General features: G+C 46.6%; 1 protein-coding gene across 7 annotated transcripts in view; it reads right to left on the reverse strand.

Moving 5' to 3' along the window:
- The window catches only part of XPO6 (exportin 6), a 55528-nt gene that overhangs the window by 10414 nt on the left and 20513 nt on the right, over window positions 1-24601 (reverse strand). For 6 of the 7 annotated variants that reach the window (XM_088657101.1, XM_060282470.2, XM_060282469.2 and 3 more), the window contains 11 exons: window positions 20701-21154; window positions 17472-17598; window positions 16402-16511; window positions 10786-10894; window positions 10270-10362; window positions 7652-7721; window positions 5266-5425; window positions 3234-3326; window positions 2307-2451; window positions 1370-1516; window positions 771-960 (listed from right to left, as the gene is read on the reverse strand). In XM_088657101.1, the coding sequence (XP_088513227.1) occupies window positions 771-960; window positions 1370-1516; window positions 2307-2451; window positions 3234-3326; window positions 5266-5425; window positions 7652-7721; window positions 10270-10362; window positions 10786-10894; window positions 16402-16511; window positions 17472-17598; window positions 20701-21154 (1698 nt within the window). Of the gene's footprint in view, window positions 1-770; window positions 961-1369; window positions 1517-2306; window positions 2452-3233; window positions 3327-5265; window positions 5426-7651; window positions 7722-10269; window positions 10363-10785; window positions 10895-16401; window positions 16512-17471; window positions 17599-17760; window positions 17795-20557; window positions 20589-20700; window positions 21155-24601 lie in introns of all 7 variants that reach the window. The other variant, XM_088657102.1, reaches the window with a different exon arrangement.

The raw sequence follows: 24601 nt of genomic DNA on the forward strand, positions 1-24601 counted from the left end.
TTTGTCATGCTGGCCACATGACCCAGAAGCTGTATGCTGGCTCCCTCGGCCAATAATGCGAGATGAGCGCGCAACCCCAGAGTCGGTCATGACTGGACCTAATGGTCAGGGGCCCCTTTACCTTTTTAAGTGGTGAGCCTGCTGCAGTACACACTGCTTCCTGCCAAACAGCTGTTGAACAGGGTACCATAGCATCAGCAAGAGCTCCCACATGCGATTTTGGAGCCCTTGGAGTATTCCCCCCCCCCGGACTTTTGGCTCACTGACATCCTTTTCAGGCTCTGGGGAAGGTTTCCTTGCGAGCCACAAGGACCTTCCAGCTGTCTCTTGCCATTTCAGGTTAGGAATTGACTGATTGGTGCCACATGTATACACAGTCGCACACAAGTGGGGGGGGGGATGAGTGTATTTATATAGTACCATTAGTGAGCACGACACTTTACAGAGTACGAGAGATGCATTTGTCCAAACCTCGCAACCCCCAGCACCAATCCCCTTATTTTCCCCAGAAGGACCAGCTGGAAGGGAAACAAAACTGATTATTAACCTCTCCTGGACTTAGGAGAACTTCAAGATCTCAATGTTACTGACAGCTATAAGTAAGGGTTAATTGCCAATGGACCACTGGGAACTGAGTGGATGATCAGTTATGCAAAGCTGCTATGGGATACTTTGGCCAGAATGTCAGAGAGGTTTACCGATCCTTCAGTTCTGACTGTGTTAGCAGCTACTCTGCCATTGCTAACAAGGCCTGTATTGGGCAAACTTACTATCGTCCTGCTGTATTTTCCTCTGGGGCAAGATGGCACTGGATTTCAGGCTGCGGTAATCCCTGGTGAGGGCGGAGATTAGGCTGGCGTGGTTAGCCGAGCGAATGGCCCACTGCTGTTCACTTTCTGGGAGGTTTGGCCATGGCAGCAGCAGGATATTTGAGAGCGCTCGGCACACGAGTATCTGAGCCTGCGGAGAATAAGACAGATCAAACAAAAAGAAAAGAAAAGAGGTGAGGAGGGAGAGAGAGGAGGAGGAGGAGCTGAGGAAACACAATCAACAGCTCCAAAAGGGAAAAGGATGCTGGTGGGATTGCCTTGACACAACACTGCACAGACATGCCAACAGCAGAGCCAAAAAGCTTAGAGCCAACAGGCTTACTGAGCATTAAGCAAAACACACATGAATGGTTCAGATGCATGCTGCTCCTCTCCCCTCTCTTTATTGGAAGCAGCTGTGAGATCGGAAGCAGGCCACTTCTAAGCTACCCAGAATTACTTCTTGTGTCTGAACCATCTACAGCTAATGGACGTGCAGTGGTGTTGCTCCGCTATCCAAGCCAATACAATGGCGGCTCGCTCACTAAGTCCCACTGTACCTTATCAGGGAGGCGCTGAGCAGAAGTATCTGTGATCCTGTTGAACATTTTCTGGACAGCTGGAATGCTGATAAGAAACACGGGCCGTACTGTGGTGGCCAAGGAGACGAGCAGGTGGCAGGAGGACAACAGTAACTTCTCTTGTACCTGAGCAGGGCAGGGAGGTGGGGGGGGGAAGCAGGAGGACAGAGATCTTCAGCCTCTTTTGTAGCTGAATCAACAGAAGGGTTTGATCCAGAAGATTCAGAAACGGTACATAAGAGTGAATGGGTTTGTTGTGACTGCTGCTCCACAGAGGGGCAGCTAAAGGACATGAACTGGTCTTCTGGAACCCCTTCAATAGCTTATGAATGGGGGGGCCAACCAGCAACAACAACAATAACCTAGCCAGAATCTTGCTTACGCCGCTCTTTCAGCCCATGATTACAAGCAGCAGCAAGAAGTTTAAGACCTCTCAGGAGTTCTGAGGGAGAGCCATTTATCAAAAAGGGAAGCCAGCCTCCCCAATTGGCGACAAAGAAGACAAAAGACAGGAGCAGCCAGAACCCAACCTGAAAAGTTTTGGAGAGGACTGCAGCTCCACCATCACTCTAAACAGCACAGGATGGACAGAGTAGAACCAGGTTGGAGGCAAAGTTCTCAGGCTCCAGTTCTAATCTTTTGTTCTCCTGAGCACTCACTTTGAAAGGTTACCTCCCACCCAAGAAAGGGAAGCTCGTACTGCTGCAAAATGGTAGCTCAGCCCAGCACCAGTTCACTGACAGTTCAAATGAGGCAGCTTCCCATTATACATACTGACCAATAAGACCAGTCCGCAACCTCAAAAGCTAATTTACGTCCCCTGCACAAGAATGGCCACCTTGCCTGGGAAAAGAGGGATAGTTTCAAGGCTTGGTTTTGTACACAATGGCTGATGCCTCTGGGTCATGCGTGGTACCTTAGAACTGATTAATGGAGTGATTGCTTCCAGGGCAGTAGAGACAAGGGAGACAAATTGTGTGGGGTTTTGCCGATGAACTTCACTGTAGAACTGTGCTAGCCAGTGACAGTAAGCCTGCAGGGCTGCAAGGGATTGTGCATGCCTAGAGAAACAGAGAGAGACAGAATCTCAAATGTAAGCTGAAGGGAATAGAAGTACACAGGACCAATAAGCTTCAGGTCTACTCATTTCCAGTTGTGTATCTGATTTGAACCCTAGCTTCCTAGGTCTAACATGCTAATCCAGCCTTTCTCAACCTTGGGTCCCCAGATGCTGTTGGACTGCAACTCCCATCATCCCTGACCACTAGTCAACCCAAGGTTGAGAAAGGCTGCTTTAACCACTACATCATGCGGGCTCTGCGAAACTGGTTGGCTGGGCTCAGGTCATAGCAGCCCATGACATCATTTGGCTGGGGCAGTTGCATCATGAGGGAGTGAGCAACACTGAGGAAAGGATATGAGACACATGAGCTGGGTCTATGGAGTCAAGGAGTGAAAACATCTGACATTCTTAGTTGGAGGCAGTGCCATAATCTATTAAAAAGGACTGTTGACAAGCTGCTACAGAGGTTGCACAGACCACTGACCACGCAACTCCCTCCCACAGGACATGGAGAAGCAAAACTTTGGGCACATTGTTTAGCCTTGGGATGAGGAGGATCGGCAGCTGGGAAGGGACGTCTGGTGGGGCCTGGGCTGTGGTCATTCAGATTTTGCTGGGCCCCTCTGATTTCCCGTGCAGGAAAGATCTTTCGCAACCCTCAGTTCCCTTGCATAGGAACAAAACATGTCTTTTGGTTTCAGTAAGGAACCAGACTTCAAGTGAGCATTTCCAAAACACTTTCTAACACTGCTTTTTTAAATATATATATACCATACTCACACATCAATAAGGTCAGGTTTCAGGACAGATGGCACAGCAGTTTCAATATTGTAGAGTTTAATCTGGGACCCATATAGAGTTACCTTGACCAGTCTGTGGGAGGAGGTAAGAGGCAAGGAAATGAGGAAAAGTGGGACTCAATAACATACAGGATCCTCTGCTATCTTGAACTTAAACCCTACTTTAACTTGGATGCACAGAATCTATGCACAGAAGGGAAAGGAAGGGAACGTGTGCCCAGTTTTGCCCATTTATAAGTAATGCTGTTGGAAGACATCTGGGGGGCTGATATTGTGATCAATTGCTTTTAGCAATTAAATTTTTAAAAAATGATTTTCAGGTTTATACATTTTACTAATTTTACAATCATTTTAACATTTCAAAACTTGACTTCCTTCCCCCTTTCTGTAGTTTCTTAATATTTTTTAAATACCTTCTGCATATCCAAATTAATTTACGGTAATCTGCTCATTTATTCATCTACTTTAAATATATACCCTTATGAAACTGCAGGTTATTACAATAATCCTGCCAATGTTCTTATCTGTTTACAATTCATCTGAAAAAATTCAATAAACCAATTCCATTCTTTTATAAAAATTTTGTTATCTTGATTTCTTATTCTTCCGATAAGTTTCGCCATTTCTGCATATTCCATAAGTTTTTTGTACCCATTCTTCCTTTGCTGGGATTTCTGCTTCTTTCCATTTTTGGGCAAGTAACATTCTTGCCACTGTAGTCTCAAACATGAGTAAGTTTCTATGCAGTTTAGGTAGTTCTGTTCCTATAATTCCCAAAAGAAAAGCCTCTGGGTTTTTGTTTTTTTTATACAAATGTTTATTTGTTTCTAACTTCTTGTTGTTTGCTACTTTGAGCTATTCAAAGGAAAAGCAGGACGTCCTTTTTGGATACAGGGCTTCATAACAATTATAAGGAGTCTGAAGACATCTGATTTAGAAAGTTCCGAACCCTCATCCAGCCTGCCAAACCTTACAAGTACCGGTAGTATGTTTTACTGCAGGGGTGGGGGGCTGGATCTGACAGGTGGGCAAGATCATGGCATCCCCATCTGCCTTCAGTGACTTTGACAGGTGGGCAGGACCAAACCCAGCATGCCTGCATTTAGTGCTGAATGTAAATATCACTTGCTGCGGGAACAGATCTACCTTGGATTGCATTTCACAGCAAATTTACAAAGGTGCCAGATGCAAATCCCAGTTGCAGATAAACAACCAGAGGTGCACTTTCAGGCTCATTAGTCCTTTGCAGTCCTGGCTTTGCCTGAGGTCATATCACATCAGTGATGAGGAAATAGGACTTCCTAGGTCAAATCAGGATCCTTGCCTGCTTTGGCCCACAGGTAAGAGGCTTGCATGCCTGCCCTACCACTTCCGCTGTTACTCCCAGTCAGTGAAGGCAATACTGAGCAAGACAGACCAGTGGCCTGATTTGGTATAAAGCAACTTTCTATTTTCTCCATTGGAAACACAACACCCATGATCACGGCTGCATATTGTAATCACTGGTGTTTATATTTTGGTGCTGTAATGGGATTGCTTCATAGCAGGCATCCCCAAACTTCGGCCCTCCAGATGTTTGGGACTACAATTCCCATCTTCCCCAACCACTGGTCCTGTTAGCTAGGGATCATGGGAGTTGCAGGCCAAAACATCTGGAGGGCTGCAGTTTGGGGATAACTGCTTTATAGTGTATTTGAATTCTGGTGTATTATTAAAATTCTTCAGCATTTTAACAATGCTGTGCTATTGGTTTCTATGTTTCATTTATTTCTTTTATCTAAATGCATTTATATGCTGCTTTATCAATAGCATTTCTAGGCAATGTGTGTAAACTGCTCAGAAGTCACCTTTGCATTTGGCAGCCTAAAGAACAGCAGGATTCTCTTAGGACTGCACGTAAAGACCTACAGGAGGCATATCATAAAGACAGACAGCGGCTGGAGCTGAAATGCCAGCAGCTATTAGCAGCCCTGTCCCAGAATCCAACGCTACAAAAGGGTCATGCTGCCTACCTCTCCACTACAGTATGAGCATCGCTGAACCTCGCGGCAAACATGTCCCCCGTGAAGTACTCGGCTAACCGACCAACCGCTTGGAGCAAGGAGCTGAGGTCGCGCAAGGAGCAGTGTAAGCGCCGGCAGTCGTTCTCTGCAGTGATGTTCAGCCTGTGACCTGAAAGGACAGCATGAGCCAGTGGGAATAAAAATGCAAGGAGAAACCGGAATGCAAGTGCTTCTGCTAATAGGGACAAATTACTGCCCATTAAGGTGATTTAAAGAAATGGCTGTCTCCTGCACAAACTCTTCATAGAATTCAAATACAAAGATTGTCCGAAGCCATAACCTTGTACACACACAAGGCACTCATATGAGAAATCTAATTATGCAGATAGCTTGCCAGGAAATGAAACATTTACCGTAATTACATTACATGCATTTGCTCTGCATTAGCTGTCTTGCAGGTCACAGTTCAAGCACCGAATGCAAGCAAGATTGCTAAATTAGGCCGCTTAAAAAGGGGCACTGTTAAAGAGGACATTGGGGTTTTAATCTTCACTAATTATTTGCAGCTCTTTTCCTCCCAAAAGGCTAAAATATTTTTCAGAACAGGGACCCAAACAGTAGAAGTCAAAGTAGTTTAATCAGAGATAGAAAATCCTGATTGGTTCGAGGGGGTGGGCTCCATACAACTGCAACACAGAGAAGCTGCGTGTTTCTAATATCCGCTGCTGAAGAGCACACACTGGGATTTAGTACCTCCAATTAAATAGCAGGAGTCAAAGCAATCTTAATTTAACCAGAGGTGCCATCTTCTTAAGAGGATTGAGGGTGCCGTTGTCTCTTAGGAAGGTGGCACCTCTGGCCACAAAAATTAAGATTGCTTTGACTCCTGCTATTTAATTGGAGGTACTAAATTCCAGTGTGTTTTCTTGTGGGTGTGCTCTTCAGCAGTGGATATACTTTGGTGGGGATGGAGTCGAAACTGCCCCAGCCCCTAGGAGTTGGTGTGCCTGTTGTGGGTGGTTACCAGCCATTTTGACCCTGAACATGCCTAGACTACTGTAAAACGCTCTACATGGGGCTGCCTTGCAGTCTGTGCAGAATGTGGTAGCCAGATTCCTAACTTGTCTGGGTCTTCTGATCTTCTCTCAGGCCTCTCCTGCATTAGTTGCAGAGCTTCTTGGTCTGTTGCCGGTCCAAAAAACAGCCCATCTCCAAATATACCTTTCTGTACCTTAACATCTTCAGTAGACAGCCTTCCACAGAATGTCCTCACCGTCTGAGGAGAGGTGGTTGCGTGGCAGACAGGCAGGGGGCTTTTCCCAGTGGTATCACCCCAACTATGGAACAGCTCACCCTAAAGAGCCTTACCTGGCATCATTATTGTTATTTTGGTTCCAGGCAAAGGCCCTTTTTATTATTTTCATAAGCCTTTGTAATCTCATTCATATATATATATATATATATATATATATATATATATATATAGTTTTACAGTCCGTTAACTGTTTTATGCTGCTTCGGTTTTACTGCCTTATTAGTTATACCTGTATTTAAAAGTTTACTTCGATTGAGACACTTCAGAAATAAAATTACTTAGGCGTCATACAAGGTGTTTAAAAGGTAAAGGTAAAGGGACCCCTGACCATTAGGTCCAGTCATGACCGACTCTGGGGTTGCGCGCTCATCTCGCATTATTGGCCGAGGGAGCCGGCGTATAGCTTCCTGGTCATGTGGCCAGCATGACAAAGCCACTTCTGGCAAACCAGAGCAGCACATGGAAACGCCGTTTATCTTCCCACTGTAGCGGTTCCTATTTATCTACTTGCATTTTGACGTGCTTTCGAACTGCTAGGTTGGCAGGAGCTGGGACCGAGCAACGGGAGCTCACCCCGTCACAGGGATTCGAACCGCCGACCTTCTGATCAGCAAGCCCTAGGCTCAGTGGTTTAACCACAGCGCCACCTGGGTCGCCACAAGGTGTTTAGCCAAACTGTATTATTATATGGAATTTTATTAAAGGGCAGGATATAAAATACACACACACACACCCGGAAAAACCTCACTTTAGACAAGCTATATAAAGCACATGTTAAAACACCTTTTTTTAAAAAAGTGCATATGAAAGTCATAAGCTAAAATGAATTTACAACAGGTAGAATGTATTAACCTCTAAATAACACAGAGTAATATAGTTAGACACCATACAGAGTAAGCAAATTTTAGCTACTGGGATGTTTTTGCCAGTATAAATTGCTGTTAATGTCAGTATGAACGTGCACATACTTAAAGCAGTTTTCCCAAGTTAAAGAATGCTAGCCCAGTGATCAGCCCTATATCATAGCAACACAAACAGCACAACACACATGAGATTTCAAACACTGATAGTTTGCCTTACTTGTTCCTGAAGTGACTATGAATTGTTGGAGCCCCAGATATACATCTAGATTTTCCTGGAGAACTGGAAACTGAGGAGAAGAAAACAAGCATAACTACAAGGTTCTCAACTACAGTAACCATGTATGGTTCCCTGCTGTTTATAATCTGGACCTAAGCACAATTCATCTGTCACCTAAACCTTCATGGACAGGGAAAATAAAAGTTCAGGACTGGTTCAATATCATAACCTTACAATGAAAAATGATGTCAATGGGACACTGCAGGAAAACGATTCCCCTGGGGAAGAAGTTTTTCCAAAACAGGACTTGCTTCCTAATGGTCTGCAGCAAGATCCCGAATGCTCTTAAATACATGTTTGCAGAACTGCATGGGTCCCAGTGGTCAAGAGTAACATCCTCCATTGCCGTTACCCAGCATTCACGTGCCCCAAGGGCTTCACATTCGTTACTAGGGATGTCTATGAAGATAAGCAAGGTAAATCACTGTTCCCATTTTTTGTAAAAGACTGATATCCCACCTTTACGCAGTGCCCACCAAGGTAGCATATATGCAACAGTGACACACAAGAATACACAAAATAAAGCAGATTAACATAAACAGCGTCAGCCTTAGCAACAGGGGGGAAATAACCATGAACAATTCCATAATGATAAAAGGTAAAGGGACCCTTGACCATTAGGTCCAGTTGCAGACGACTCTGGGGTTGTGGCGCTCATCTTGCTTTACTGGCTGAGGGAGCCGGCGTACAGCTTCCAGGTCATGTGGCCAGCATGACTAAGCCGCTTCTGGCAAAACCAGAGCAGTGCACGTAAACGCCATTTACCTTCCTGCTGGAGCAGTACCTATTTATCTACTTGCACTTTGATGTGCTTTCGAACTGCTAGGTTGGCAGGAGCTGGGACCGAGCAACGGGAGCTCACCCCATTGCGGGGATTCGAACCGCCAACTTTCCGATCGGCAAGCCCTAGGCTCAGTGGTTTAGACCACAGCGCTACCCGCGTCCCTTCCATAATGATAACCTGCCAATAATCACCCCCATCATAATGGGAGGACTTATGCTGAGAGTGCAGCTTGCTTTTAAGGTTCCATAGGCAATTTATGGTGAAGGGAGAGCTGGATCAGATTTATAGCACAGTAGCCTATGGTCAAAACTACATGGCACTAAATATATCATTAGCAACAATGCCTGTGTTTTTAAAGGCAGTATTAAGATTTCACTCCCCGCACCTTCCATTTTTCACCGGAAAAACTGCACATGAGAAAGGGAGGTTAAACCTTTCCTTCTCCAGTCACATTCCTGCCATAAACTGCCCTACACTGCTCTGCAATTACTCTTAGAAAGTGTTCCTATAGGTACTAATGTGACTCCCCACACCCTCAGGTTAAATATTGCAATGGTGTGGGAAGGGGGGGGGTATGTTCCAGTTCGAGTTCCACCCAGCTGCCTCCCCCAGCTTAGTATTTTTTTAAAACCCAGATGTAATGGCAAACAAGGTATACAATGTCACATGCTAATATTGGCCAGGGAGGGAGGGGTTTAACCTGTCTCCAGTCTCTTGCAAACTTCCTCCAACAATGCATGTAGCACTACCGGTACATGTGGTTTGTCACATTGATCATTTATAGCTACTGTTCTGCTAGTGTACAGGTCAAGGGTCAAAGGACGAAGTGCTGAAAAACAGAAGCACCAACACCAGCTCCCAAAATGTGAAAAGCCACACCGCCCCCCCACCCCCACTGCAAGCCTTTAAACACACACCATGCTGCTAGAGAGTCATTTGCAATATAGGTTTAAAAATGCACCATCTGTTGGCAAACTGCAGCACCAGAGTGTCCCCAAACTGGAAAGCACCAAGAGATGAAAAGGGCAGGGGAGGGAATCCCTGCCAGAAGTGTCAATCTCACACCAAGGAATTCTAAGTGCTAATCTAGCACCACCGGACAAGGAGATGGCATGCTGTGTTACTAGCCGGCAGGTATGTCACAGCTTTGCAACAGGGAAGCAAGACGGGAGACACAGGGAAAGGATCAGATGCCTTGGCTGCCATCCCAGGAGTCAATGTCATGTGGCAGGAGTTAAACCACATAGTTGTTCCAGCTAGGTCTATGAACTCAAAGTCTACCTCCTGGTGGGGGAAAGTTTAGCAGAGCCATCTCACGCTACTTCTGACTTGGCATGCTCCTTGTGGCAATAACTACAGAGAGGTTGTACAAGACGTGATTTCTGCCAAAGGACAGGCGATGAGAAAACATCTCGAACTGGATCCCAGGGTGGAGGTGTGCCCATGTGAGTGTGCATGATCTCGTGACATGCGCATGCCAGCATGTCACTGTTAAAGGAGTGGCCAATCCTCAAAGTGGACCCTAGTCAGAAAAAGGTTACGTCACCTTTTCCCACCACCACCTACTTATCTGGCATGTTTGTATCAGGACAACAGAACCTTGGGGTCAGGCTTTCAGTGAACTCAATGGAGTGAAGCCCGCAAACAGGCAATTCTTCTAACCACCTGGAATTCCTGCTACACCTCACATCCAAAAGCAACTCTTTGAAGTAACAATGGCATGGATCTGAAACTCTGAAAGACAGGGAGAGTAAAGCTCACTCTCTCTACTTACCAGGGTTGAAAAGGCATGCGTTGGCAGGAGCTCCATTACTTTGGCCACGACTTCCAAGCTCTGGCGTAGGTATCGCTGCCACTCTGTCTGTTGCTGTGAGAAAGAAATACCATGGTCAGCTGTTTTATTTGTCTTTGCACCAGGGATGTTGAAACAGATTTTCCACAAGTAGAAAAATGAGGCGATAGAATGCTGAAGTGGTAAAGTGGGCAATTCCAGTTCATGCTGGGGGTGAAGAAATGCCATTTTGGAACACTCTGACAACTTAAAAACAAATCTGCAAGTAAAAATTCAAAAAACCTGGCACACCTGCAAAAAAGGTTCATAACCCCCACGCCACACTTCCCAGGCTTGCAATCATAAGGCACAGGACATTGGAGGTGGTGCAAAGTTCTGTTAGCCTTAGCTATGCTATTCTGCACATGCCTTCAGATTCCATAATGTGCAATGGAAGCATAATGTTTTCTACTTTCACAGTTATTATGATTCTCAAGTCTACAGTCCTCTGCTTCTTACATCATCATCCAGCGTCTCGTCATCCAGCTCTTCCAATTGGGCCTGGTTGTACCTGAACTGTATCCGATTTAATACTTCTGTCAGCAGCAGAACCAGGGCATCTTCGTACCTGGGAAAGAGCAAAAGGAAAACCCCAATCAAATTTGGAACCATTATCATGGAAGGAAATGATAGTCCATGGGAAGTTATACCAACGTTACTTAAACTGGAGAGATGGCTAACCCAGTCTGATCTGCTGCAGCTCTGAAAGGAACTAGACTCTCATATCCCACTGTTTGTAGTAGGTTCTGGGGCCTCAGTGCTGACCATAATGTTTCCTCTATGCCGTTGGTCTTCAACTGGTAGGTTGGAACCCATCACTAGGTCACAGCCTGGTCTAAGGTGGGTCGCAACAGCAGCACTGCCACCATACAAATATATGGCAAAGAAAGAAAGAAAGAAAGAAAGAAAGAAAGAAAGAAAGAAAGAAAGAAAGAAAGAAAGAAAGAAAGAAAGAAAGAAAGGGGTCCCCAAATGCATATTTGGGTTAAAGGTGTGTCTGGAAAGACTGAAGACTGCTGCTCTATACTACTGCCCTAGTGCAATATCAGAGACATGCTAGGAACAATGGGCAAGTTCACACCAGAATCTAGATAATCTATCAGCGTGCAACTGAACGTGTGAACTGCACCATTGAAATATAATAGGCACCAGCTGATATGCAGATGTGGTTGTTTTTGTTTACAGGTTCCATCTGTAGCAGCCCAATCTATCAGATTGACTCAGTGGGGAGAAATAGGAAGCAGGGCTCCTTCTAACAGCTTTGCTGAAAGCCCAGCTCCATCAGGCACCTCCTACCCCTGAACTACCGTGTTTCTCCGAAAATAAGACACGTCTTATATTTATTTTTCCTCCAAAAAAACACACCACGGCTTATTTTCAGGGGATGTCTTTGCTGACTTTGCCTTTGCCTTGCTGACTTTGCCGCGCACTGTTGCCTTTGCCGGCTCTCGCTGGGTCAGGGCTCGGCCCAGCACGCTGCTGCCTTTGCCGGCTCCCGTTCACCCGGAGCTCGGCGCAGCACAGCTGCTACGTTTACCGGCTCTTGTTGGGCTTTGGCGGCTCCCGCGGGGCTGGAGCGCGGTGCTGCTGGGTTTGCCGGCTCCCGTTCACTCAGAGCTCGGCGCAGCACAGCTGCTGCGTTTACTGGCTCTTTCTGGGCTGGAGCTCGGCGCGGAGCGCGCTGCGGGCTTTGGCGGCTCCCGCGGGGCTGGAGCGCGGCGCTGCTGGGTTTGCCGGCTCCCGTTCACTCAGAGCTCGGCGCAGCACAGCTGCTGCGTTTACCGGCTCTTTCTGGGTTGGAGCTCGGCGCGGAGCACGCTGCGGGCTTTGGCGGCTCCCGCGGGGCTGGAGGGCGGCGCTGCTGGGTTTGCCGGCTCCCGAAGGGTCGGGGATCGGCGCAGCGCCGCTGTTGGCTGTTGCCGGCTCTTGCGGGGCTGGAGCGCGGCGCTGCTGTGCTTGCCGGCTCCCGTTCACTCGTTTACCGGCTCTTGTTGGGCTGGAGCTGGGTCAGGGCTCTGCGTGGTGCGAGCTGCGGGTCGCGCAGGGTCCTGCTAGGGTAGTCCGAGGCTCTGCACAGCACGTGCTGCAGCTTCTCCCGGCTCCCGGTCCTTTTGCGCTCCACGTGGGCATCCGCTTCCAGCTAGGACAGGAATCTTCCTTTTCCTGTTCCTTACGGAAGCGCCATTCAGCACGGTACGGTAGGTACCGGTCCCCCCCCCAACACGCCTTATTTTCGGGGGATGTCTTATATTTTTTGAGCTTTAAAAGATCGTGCCATGGCTTATTTTAGAGGCACGTCTTATTTTAGGAGAAACACGGTATGCAAGCTGGTAATTCCCTCCTCTTTGTTTTATGCCCCTTTTCTGTGTGTCACCCACCCCCCACCCCCACCCCCAGATTGGAAGCCTGTAGGCAGGGACTGCTTTATTTTACTTGATTGTACATAAGCCATTCTGGGAGTCTTTTGACTGAAGAGCAGGGTACAAATGCTCTAAATAAATGTAAGAGGGTGCTTTTGAGGGTGGGACTGCTCTTAAAAAAGGTAAAGAGAGCAGAACTGCTAATGCCACCAGCAAGGAGTTGATTCTATTCTAGACATTCATAATATCCACAGAGAGAACCCTATCACTGTGCTAAAAGAACTGCAACTTTAAGGAGCTGCGCTCAAGCTTGGTTTTCTCTTCTCCCTCCCATTCCTTTTTCCTTGTGTGCCATGCCTTTTTGGATGGTGAGCCCAAGGATTGGAGACTTGTAAGCACCTCTTGAGATTATTTTTTGATAAAGGGTAGGGCTTATAGACAATAAAAAAGGCATGGCATGCATCTGACATGAGACATCTGAACAAATGGGTGTTGTTGCTGTTGTTCTTTGAAAAAAGGTTTGCAAAATAGCAATTATGGGGTGATATTCAACTAAGTTTTACTCAGAGTAGACCTAGGAAAATTAATGGAACTAATTTAGTCATAACCATTAATTCCAATGAGTCGACTTTGAATCAGACCTAGTTGAATATCACCCCCAGTGTTCATTGTATCAAGAACACAAAGAATGTTTAATTCTTTTAAATTCCTAGGTAATATCTGAAAAATAAGTTTTATTATCCCTTGGTCTGACACCACATCTTTATTCAAGATAAGTCATTGCTAAACGCAGTGTGAGAGAGGAAGTTCTCACTAAGGCCTTGGCAGAAAGCAACATTTCATTTAAATATGAGGACAATTGAGCTATTCAGAAAGGAATTCCGTTATGCATAATCAAATCTGATTGCTAAGTGTGTACATGCCCTGGTGCTGCCTCCCCTAACTAGCTGTGCTCCAGATGTTTCCAGACCAGCCACGATGGCCAATAGTCAGAGATGATGGGAGTTTTAGTCCTTTAGCATCTGGGCCATACTAGGGTGGGGAAGCTGCCCTAATACATCATCTGTTCATCTTCTCTGATTTTATTCTTTTGCACACACTCTTCATGCTTCTGACACCATCTTAAAGTCTAAGATTCACTGTGCTACATCCATATATATTGTTTCTCTCTTTTATTTGTCATTCTAAGTTCCATTTCAAATCCAGGCTACACTTCCACGCCTGTTTTCCACAGGGTTAGCTCAACCTGCACTCTCACAGGCCTGGGCACTTTTAAGAGTGAGAGAAAGCACACACACACAAAAGGAGCAATTTGGAGTGAAAGTTTGTTTGTATATTCCGGGGGGAGGGAATCTATGTTATAAGGTCAAACTCAAGTCGCGATTTAGCAATGCTGCTGGTTTGAATTTCAAAATAAAAGTGTTCCCTGTAACTTGAGATATATCTACAGTACTGATGCACCATACTCACACCAGATATTTATCACCTTGAGATGTTTAGCGTTTCTTGTTAAAAACAAGCAAAACTTTAGTCCTTGACAGCTTCAAAGATATGCTAGGAAAGTGTGTCAATGAAATCTCAATAGGCAGAAGTTGAACTGTACTGTATTATTAGTTTCCTAACAACGCTCTCCACTCTTCCCCACGGCCAGAATGTTATGCAAATAAATACAGTGGTACCTCGCAAGACGAATGCCGTGCAAGACGAATTTTTCGCAAGACGAATGCGTTTTGCGATCTGATGGTGATCTGATGATGACTCGCAAGACGAATTCGTTTTGTGAAAAATTTGTCTTGCGAATCGCGGTTTCCCATAGGAATGTATTGAAATTTAATTAATGCGTTCCTATGGGCAAAAGAAGAAATTTCAATGCATTCCTATGGGAAACCGCAATTCGTAAGACGAATATTTCGCAAAACAAATTGACTCGTGGAACGAATTAAATTTGTCTTACGAGGCACCACTGTACTATGAAAATTGGTTTGACTTGCTTAACTCATACAGGTTGCAGAAGTCTGCTTTTCCTGATGCAGGAACCAAATACAGATATACATCCTGTATTTTTAAATGCCCAGAACCCCAGTCATGCACAAGGAACTGATGCCCTTTCCTACAAAACCGCAAATACCGTTACAACATTTCCAGGTATGGCTTCATTTTAAAGACTGCCCTTCTGAGAAATGTGGTGTTTACTGCCTGAACAAATGCAGAACTCAGCCTATTTTCTCACGAAGCGCCCCAATTGCAAAACAAAAATAAAAAAGCAACACACCACTGAGTGACATCAGCCCCAGCAGTGACATAGCAAGCTGCAGGAAGTACTTGCTGTCCCACTATTCTTTCATAAGAAAAATGCATTGAGAAAAAGCACCCTCCAGCATATGCAAAACGCAGGTGAACAAGCTAAAAATGTATTTCTCCCACCCCCACCTGCTTTGAGGGAGTCTGCGGACATCTTATCTTACACGCTCTCATGCTCTTCTCAGTGTGGTTATTTGAACGTGCAGTCTGGGGAGATTTAAACCCCAAGATCCTGTATTCGAACCAACATTTCCCTTCCACTGAGGGGACTGAGCATGCAAACCCAAGGTGTGCTCCCAAATCCCTTCCTGCAGACCATTTCAAGGGACAAACAACTGCATTGAATGAGCTCTCTATCTTAAGCACGCGGAGAGTCTGAGCAAGGAATAGGGTCAGGCCAGGATGTCATCTGAACTGGGAGGCTGGCAGGAGCACCCAGACTAGGTGATTTGTACATGAGGCTCTGCTGGGAAGAGGCTTAAACTACAACGGACAGGAAGCCTCAAATGCTGTTCCTGTGGTTTAAGCACACTTACGCTTATAGGTAAACACTTCTTGTCCCTATGACAGCTCTACAACTTCCTGCCCCTATGACAGCTGTAAGAGTTGTATTAAAAAGAAACACGTCCGGAAATAATGATGCAACTTCCCTCTTCTTGCATTCTTACAAGTAGCAAACTCCCTCTGTGACCAACTAATCCTTTCTGGCTGCCAATCTCCTTAATCCAAGCCAGTGAGATTTGGGCTGAAGCGGTTAAGGAGTGTTTCATTTCCCACTACATTAGGTCTGCATACGCAGCTGTACAAAGCAGCAAAATGGATTACCCCTCTTCATATAGAATGGGACGTGAGGAGGGGTGTTACTTTTTCTGAATGCTCCTATATGGGGGGAAGGGTCAAAAACTAGAAAGCTAGTTTGAGATAGAACTAATATTCCTTGAATGCCAGTTTGATTTTTAACTTTATGGTGCTTTAAAACAACAACTTATATATGTGGGAGAGTATTCAAAATACCCCCCGCCCCAAGCTACAGTGATGTGAAATGGTACAGTCCATTCTGGCACATCATTCTGCAGCAAGTTTGGTAGATCAGGCTTTCATTTCTAGCTTAGAAACATATCTGAATGCAAGCGTCTCTCCACTGTGCCCAGTGCAGTGCACCCAAATGGACTCTGTGAGAACAACAGCAAGTAAAAATAAAGCTGGCCTTTTCCGCTGCGATCCTGAATGCCTCCGCGCAGAGCAAGGGCAACCAGAGGATTATATCCCAAGTTGCTAGAAAAAGGACAAGCCTTAAAAAAACAAAAAACAAAAACCACCCTTCAAAATGATGCCCAGGGAAGGAAAGAAGCAGCAGGAAAAGCTGTGAGCAAGTGAGCAAGGGATCTTCCACTGCACTGCCAATCTTGCTTACCTGTTTAGAACTGCTTCTTTATCTGCCAGACGGCTCTTTATCTTACTGGTTAAGTAGTCCAAGAAGAGAGTCCAGATGTCTAAGCAGGAGAAGTAGCCTTCATGGGTAGGCTGAAACATGGAAGTCAACAGACAATTTTTAACAGTAGCACAAACTGAATATGGAGAGAGAATTGTAATAGGTACTTGATAGACAACGGAGCTTCTCTTCCTTGCCTCCCTCCTAATGTCACCTTAGACCACATTCACACCATACATTTAAAGCAGAATCAAACCACTTTAAACGGTTGTGGCTTCCCCAAAGAATTCTGTGAACCAGTTTGTTAAGGGTGCTGGGAATTGTTTGGAGACTCCTATTCCCCTGCCAGAGCTACAATTCCCAGAGTTCCCTGGAAGAGGAATTGGTTGTTAAAACATTCTGATAAGTTTTTAGGTCCCAATTTTGTTGAGTCTTTTAATTCTTATTTTCATGAGCAGTTGCTCTGAGAACCCCTTGGGGTTTGAAGAGGGAGTAATGCATATGTTCTTTTTTAATATATTTAGGTTCTGTTTTAAATTTTCTTACTGTACCCTGGAGCTGGGAAAAACCCAACAATGCAGAGACAAAACAATATATGCAAACACCATATCCTGGCACAAAAGCGACTCATTCCCCATATCTTTGAACAAGCCTGAGAGATTCAAATGCTTGCATCCTGCATTTGAAAGAAAAGCTGGTCCAAATAAAAGGTACATTTTTTAAATCAAAACTAAAAACTGTCTCATTTGCTCCATATTTTTGTTTTCCTGGAAACCAAAACAGCTACCGAGATTTGATCTCGGTCAAGACCTCTGTGTTGTGTGGTACTCAATATAATATTTCCAGGCATGACAGGAAATCACTGAAATATGCACCCAGGGCTTTCAGCAGTCAATCTGGAGACCAGAATTGCTGCTATTTTGCAATGGAAGAGTAACATTTTTAATTCAAATGCAGTAAAAACCTGACAGAGTGTTTTCAGGTGAAACCTTATAGGATAATCAACTCTAAACAAAGCTGGATTAAGGAGAAGAGACATGCCAGTGCTGTACCTGATGAAACGTATACTTGAACAGCAATGCAAGGAATTCAACCACGGGAAACTGGGAGTAGGACTCGATCCTCCTCAAGTGGACACTCACAAAGAGGCGCAGAAAGTCAGTAAACTTCTCTATGTAACTACAAGGGAAAGACGAGAGAAAACCTGATCAAGTCAATCTGAATACTGACAGAAGCAACAGCAGCACTGAAACATTTAAATTTACTTCATACCTCTTTCATTAAATAACACATTTTGCAGCCATTTTAAAAGCAATTAAATTAAATCCCTACAGAAATTACCTACACGGCAGGAAACCCTTCATTCCATTATTACCTGAAACATAGCAAGAAAGAGATTCTCTCGTCAACGGCAACTTTGGCTTTTGTCAAAATACCAACTCAAACCTTCTGCTAAGAAATCCCATTATGTATTTCGCTGTCACCTATGTTAGCTGAAACATAGTTGTGCATCTCAAGCCACAGCCCGCTATGCCACATAGCATGCCAATTTTGAAACCAGAAGGACTTCCAAAGCTGGCCTTAATAGGGAATGATGGTTGGGGGGAAAGGGGTGGTGCGTCTGAAAACCAAATGACCCCAGTGGATCCATCTACAGCACAACTAATATCTTCTGATATCAAGGTACTGAATTATGAAAGAACACAGGGCTTTGGCAGCGAAGAACAAAGCTGTTCTCTTCCCAAAAAAACTTTATAGTCCAGGGATTCCCACTCCCATTGCCTCTGCCCATTGGCCCTGCTAGCTGGGGTTGATGGGAGTTGGAGCCCAAGAACATTCGGAAGCCTGCTGGTGCTCCATCACTGTTCAAGTCGAGTCCCCACCTGAAGGCAGAACAATCACACAGCTGCAAAACCCTCCAGATCTTGGGAGAGGGGAAGCTTATTAAAAGAACACTGCAAAACAGAGATACACACTCAAATTCCTCAAGTTGTCTTTTTTCCTAGCCACAGAACTTAAAAAGAGTTCCTTGGTGCACAGCACACTCAGAGACCCTGGACAACTTTACTGGTAGTCTTAACATCTTCCGTTTTATACCTTAAGTGCCTCTGAAAGAGAGACAAAATTATAATACAATAATTGTTATTTGTCGAACATTTCTTTCACACGCTCAACTTGCTTCATGTCTATTATCCTGGGGGTCCTTAGATCGGTCCCGAAATTTAGACAGGTATTGTGACACTCTAAGTATCAGATGTGGGGGAAATGAGGCCACCAAGAGAATTAAAACTTAGAACCGTCATTCTAACTCAGAAAGGCCAATTCATAGCAGCTCTCTATACCAGGATTTGGCAAAGTCCAACCTGCTCCTGAAATATAGAGCACTGGGTGGTGGAAGTATTAAGAAGAAATTGGCAGGTAGATTTTATGTAGTGAATGAGGAAAAAGTAGGCCAGAAAGTCACAATAGGAAGACTTTCCCCCCAAATATGAAGGAAATTTGAGACGCCGGCTCACATTTGATTTGCTGCTCACAAGTTTAATACTCAGTTCATCTAATCCACATAAAAAAACGAAACAAGCACAGCATGGTTACTAGTGACATGTAGGACCTAGCAGATGTTTTACATAATGTGCCCTCTCCTTTGCAGCAGAAGTGTCTACTAGGAAAGAAGGAAGATCGTATACAGTGGTCCCTCGACTTACGAACTTAATCTGTTCTGAATGCACATTCGTAGGTCGAAAAGTTTGGAAGTCGAAATGCAGTTTCCCATAGGAAAAAATATTCAGAAAAATTCGTAAGTTGAGGAAACCGCATTTAAAACTGCCAACGGTTTCCGTTCGGATGTAGAAAAATTTGTAAGCGTGTGGCCATTTGTCCCGTTCGTAAGTCGAAACCTACGGATGTCGAGTAATTCATAAGTCGAGGGACCACTGTATTAGGTAAAACATTGGGATGAGTGGGTGTAGAAAAAACTGGGAATTGGATAAGGTATGACTAGGCTGGATGCTCTCCAGGTGCTCACAGCCTAAGAAAAGTCAACCCTCTCAAGCACAAACATAGGCTAGTACTGACTTATAACGCCACTACTTCTTGTTTTTGACGTTAGCCTTCCAGGAACATTCATAGAATCATAGAGTTGGAAGAGACCACAAGGGCCATCCAGTCCAACCCGCTGCCAAGCAGGAAACACCACCAAAGCATTCCTGACATATGGCCGTCAAGCCTCCGCTTAAAGACCTCCAAAGAAGGTCTTTTGTAGAAACATTTGTAGAAACAAACAATATTGTCAGTTGCACCAATAGATCCCTTGAATCCCTCTCTGGCAGCAATTTGAAGCACAAGGAGTGCTGAATCCTATAACCATCTCTGGCAGTTTCCACTTCAACAGCTCCTCTAGAAAGCCAAGGTATTTTTGCTTGATTGTCAAAAGTCATTGACAAAAGCAACCCAAAGTTTTCTCAGTACATTTCTGTTTAAAAAACAAACAAACTTGACTTCCCCAAGGGCAGTTCCCACAGCATACATTTAACACATTCAGCACTCATCTAAAACACATGGCTTTACCCAAAGAATCCTGGGAACTGCAGTTTGTTAAGGGTACTGAGAAGTGCAGCTCTCCAAGGAGAAAACTACGGTAGTTCCCAGAATTCTTTGGGAGGAGTCAAGTGCTTTAAATGTGCATTGAATGTGCTTTAAATGTATAGTGTGGATGTGACCCAAGGTTACTAGTCTCTTGTTTAAAAAGAGTACAAGTAAATCTATATGTATTTAAAGGAACAGAAAAACCAACTTATTTTGCAAAGCTGGTTCAATAGCACAAGCCACTGCAGCTCTCCTAAGTTACTTTAAAACCTCTAAGAGTTCTGAATGATTTCATGCCTACAATTAGCATCCCCATCTGTTTGGAATTTGACAGAAGAGGCCAGATAGAAAAGGAAGACCCTTTTACCTCACTATGTCTCTTTGGCTGCTTTCAGCAACAATCGAATGAAGGCAAATTCAGATCTTGTACAACCTCAGACCTGCAGCCAAACTGTAATGAACGGGGGTGGGGGAGAGAGGAAGAAGGAATACAAACACCACAGTCGCTTTGCAACGTCAGCCTCCCACAGCCAACGTACCTGGTCACACCTACCTGCCCACCCTTCCTTCTTCGTCACGGGACTCTGAAAAAAGGTGATTAGACACACCATGCATGACAAGAAGTCAGTAAAGACCACCTTGCAGTAAACAGAAAAGATCAACAATATCGATTAGTCTGGGCTGGCTCTCCCTTACCTCTCGTCCAGTTCCTCCAGCCGACTCTTCACTGTATGGGCATTGTTCTCCTTGGTGATCTTCTGCAAGAGGTAAAACGTCTGCTGGAACATCCGCAGCAAGTACTCCTCAAACTCCACAGGCACACAGTTCTTTGACATCAGTTCATTGATGCAAGACATGGCAAGCACCCCAAGCCGGCCATGTTCTTGATTCAAGACAGAGTTCTGGCTGCTGCCATTGAGGGAGGACATCTTCCTGGCTCGGGTGTCGCAGCCAAAGCGGGCAAAATGGAATATGGTGGTGAGGAGGGAAGGGGTGATGCTCGTAGATAGAGGGATCCAGCTGAAGAGGTGGGCTAGGCACTCCAGTGCCAGGGAACAAATGTACTCGCTCTCTGTGTCAAGGACGGGGATTGGCTGGTTCAATAGTTTGGCTGTGCTGGGACTCTGCAACAAGCTACTTAAAAGGTCACCTGGGGAAGGGAAGATCGACAACCGTCTACTTTGCAGAATTCACATGGATCAGAACCAAGCTCTTTTTGGTGCAGAGCTTTTGGCCATTTTGGCACACAAACCAGGAAACACAGATCTGGTAAACTGTGGTCGGGATCTACCACCACCTAGTATATTTTTATCCCATCTTTCCTCCATGGAGCTCATGGTGACATTTTACAAATATAATATATATGTTTTACACACACACACACACACACACACACACACACACACACACACACACAAACTTGTAAAATTGGAAAAGTATTCTTCAACAACAAACTAGTGTAGAGAAATGATAAATGGAAACATCAGCATTATCATTCATACTTCTGTCACTTGAAATTCTTACAAGACAACCCTGTCCTTTATTCAAACAGACTTGTTTTTATTCCAGTCCCATCCCTGTGGGGTAGGTGAAGCGAAAGGATAGCGGCTGGTCCAAGATCACTGATTATAGCAAGTCAGATCTCTTAACATTCATATAACACGCTTAACTGTTCAAAGCAGTTCACATATTTTCTCTTGGTGATACTAACAACACTAAGTTAGACAAGCATTAGCATCCCTAAACTTCAGAATACATGTAGGTGGTGGTGAGGTTGCGTAACATCCAGCTAGTCAAGGTTCTAGTTGAGGCAAAATTCGAATCAGGGACATCTCAACTCCCTGCTCACATTTTTAGACACTATGTTTTATCATTTCTGACTTTCCACCCACTATTTCACAGACTGAAGTTTCAGCTGCAGCTTACAGCAAGCTGCTCACAAGCATGTTTGTGCAGAGGATCAGATTGAGGTTCCCAAACTTCCCAACATTTTTCAACCTTCATGGCATTTAGCAGTTCACAGCTGCACACTGAAGTCCCCTGATGAAGCATCTCTTTCCAGGTGCATTTTTTCTGAGCAGCCATTCCCTTTTGTATGTTTGAAAGATATGATGAGGTTTAACTAAGCACACAGAGAAGTCTACCAAGCTTCTCCCCATTTACCGTAAATCATGCATTAGTCTGAACAGAATTTATTCAGCACTAGTGTATTTCAGCCCGTTCAATAACGGGCGCTAGAACATCCTGGGGTTTGGAGAAGCGCTTGCGCAGCGCTTCTCCGAACCCTGGGACCTGTCCTTACTGTCGGCGGCAGGGGGACAGGAACGGAGGAGGAGAAAGCGCTGCTTTCTCCTCCTCCGTTCCTCTCTCCCAGCCGCCGACAGCAAGGAGACATCCTGGGGTTTGGAGAAGCGCTTGTGCAGCGCTTCTCCGAACCCTGGGACCTGTCCTTGCTGTCGGCGGCAGGGGGACAGGAACGGAGGAGGAGAAAGCGCTGCTTTCTCCTCCTCCGTTCCTCTCTCCCAGCCGCCGACAGCAAGGAGACATCCTGGGGTTTGGAGAAGCGCTTGCGCAGCGCTTCTCCGAACCCTGGGACCTGTCCTTACTGTCGGCGGCAGGGGGACAGGAACGGAGGAGGAGAAAGCGCTGCTTTCTCCTCCTCCGTTCCTCTCTCCCAGCCGCCGACAGCAAGGAGACATCCTGGGGTTTGGAGAAGCGCTTGTGCAGCGCTTCTCCGAACCCTGGGACCTGTCCTTGCTGTCGGCGGCAGGGGGACAGGAACGGAGGAGGAGAAAGCGCTGCTTTCTCCTCCTCCGTTCCTCTCTCCCAGCCGCCGACAGCAAGGAGACATCCTGGGGTTTGGAGAAGCGCTTGCGCAGCGCTTCTCCGAACCCTGGGACCTGTCCTTACTGTCGGCGGCAGGGGGACAGGAACGGAGGAGGAGAAAGCGCTGCTTTCTCCTCCTCCGTTCCTCTCTCCCAGCCGCCGACAGCAAGGAGACATCCTGGGGTTCGGAGAAGCGCTTGTGCAGCGCTTCTCCGAACCCTGGGACCTGTCCTTACTGTCGGCGGCAGGGGGACAGGAACGGAGGAGGAGAAAGCGCTGCTTTCTCCTCCTCCGTTCCTCTCTCCCAGCCGCCGACAGCAAGGAGACATCCTGGGGTTTGGAGAAGCGCTTGTGCAGCGCTTCTCCGAACCCTGGGACCTGTCCTTGCTGTCGGCGGCAGGGGGACAGGAACGGAGGAGGAGAAAGCGCTGCTTTCTCCTCCTCCGTTCCTCTCTCCCAGCCGCCGACAGCAAGGAGACATCCTGGGGTTTGGAGAAGCGCTTGCGCAGCGCTTCTCCGAACCCTGGGACCTGTCCTTACTGTCGGCGGCAGGGGGACAGGAACGGAGGAGGAGAAAGCGCTGCTTTCTCCTCCTCCGTTCCTCTCTCCCAGCCGCCGACAGCAAGGAGACATCCTGGGGTTCGGAGAAGCGCTTGTGCAGCGCTTCTCCGAACCCTGGGACCTGTCCTTACTGTCGGCGGCAGGGGGACAGGAACGGAGGAGGAGAAAGCGCTGCTTTCTCCTCCTCCGTTCCTCTCTCCCAGCCGCCGACAGCAAGGAGACATCCTGGGGTTTGGAGAAGCGCTTGTGCAGCGCTTCTCCGAACCCTGGGACCTGTCCTTGCTGTCGGCGGCAGGGGGACAGGAACGGAGGAGGAGAAAGCGCTGCTTTCTCCTCCTCCGTTCCTCTCTCCCAGCCGCCGACAGCAAGGAGACATCCTGGGGTTCGGAGAAGCGCTTGCGCAGCGCTTCTCCGAACCCTGGGACCTGTCCTTACTGTCGGCGGCAGGGGGACAGGAACGGAGGAGGAGAAAGCGCTGCTTTCTCCTCCTCCGTTCCTCTCTCCCAGCCGCCGACAGCAAGGAGACATCCTGGGGTTCGGAGAAGCGCTTGTGCAGCGCTTCTCCGAACCCTGGGACCTGTCCTTACTGTCGGCGGCAGGGGGACAGGAACGGAGGAGGAGAAAGCGCTGCTTTCTCCTCCTCCGTTCCTCTCTCCCAGCCGCCGACAGCAAGGAGACATCCTGGGGTTCGGAGAAGCGCTTGTGCAGCGCTTCTCCGAACCCTGGGACCTGTCCTTGCTGTCGGCGGCAGGGGGACAGGAACGGAGGAGGAGAAAGCGCTGCTTTCTCCTCCTCCGTTCCTCTCTCCCAGCCGCCGACAGCAAGGAGACATCCTGGGGTTCGGAGAAGCGCTTGTGCAGCGCTTCTCCGAACCCTGGGACCTGTCCTTACTGTCGGCGGCAGGAGGACAGGAATGAAGAAGGAGAAAGCGCTGCTTTCTTCTCCTCCGTTCCTCTCCCGCAGCCGCCGACAGCAAGGAGACATCCTGGGGTTTGGAGAAGCGCTTGTGCAGCGCTTCTCCGAACCCTGGGACCTGTCCTTGCTGTCGGCGGCAGGGGGACAGGAACGGAGGAGGAGAAAGCGCTGCTTTCTCCTCCTCCGTTCCTCTCTCCCAGCCGCCGACAGCAAGGAGACATCCTGGGGTTCGGAGAAGCGCTTGTGCAGCGCTTCTCCGAACCCTGGGACCTGTCCTTACTGTCGGCGGCAGGAG

The sequence above is a fragment of the Zootoca vivipara genome, chromosome 13 (assembly GCF_965207765.1).
Source record: "Zootoca vivipara chromosome 13, rZooViv2.hap1.1, whole genome shotgun sequence".
Taxonomy (NCBI): Eukaryota; Metazoa; Chordata; class Lepidosauria; order Squamata; family Lacertidae; genus Zootoca; species Zootoca vivipara.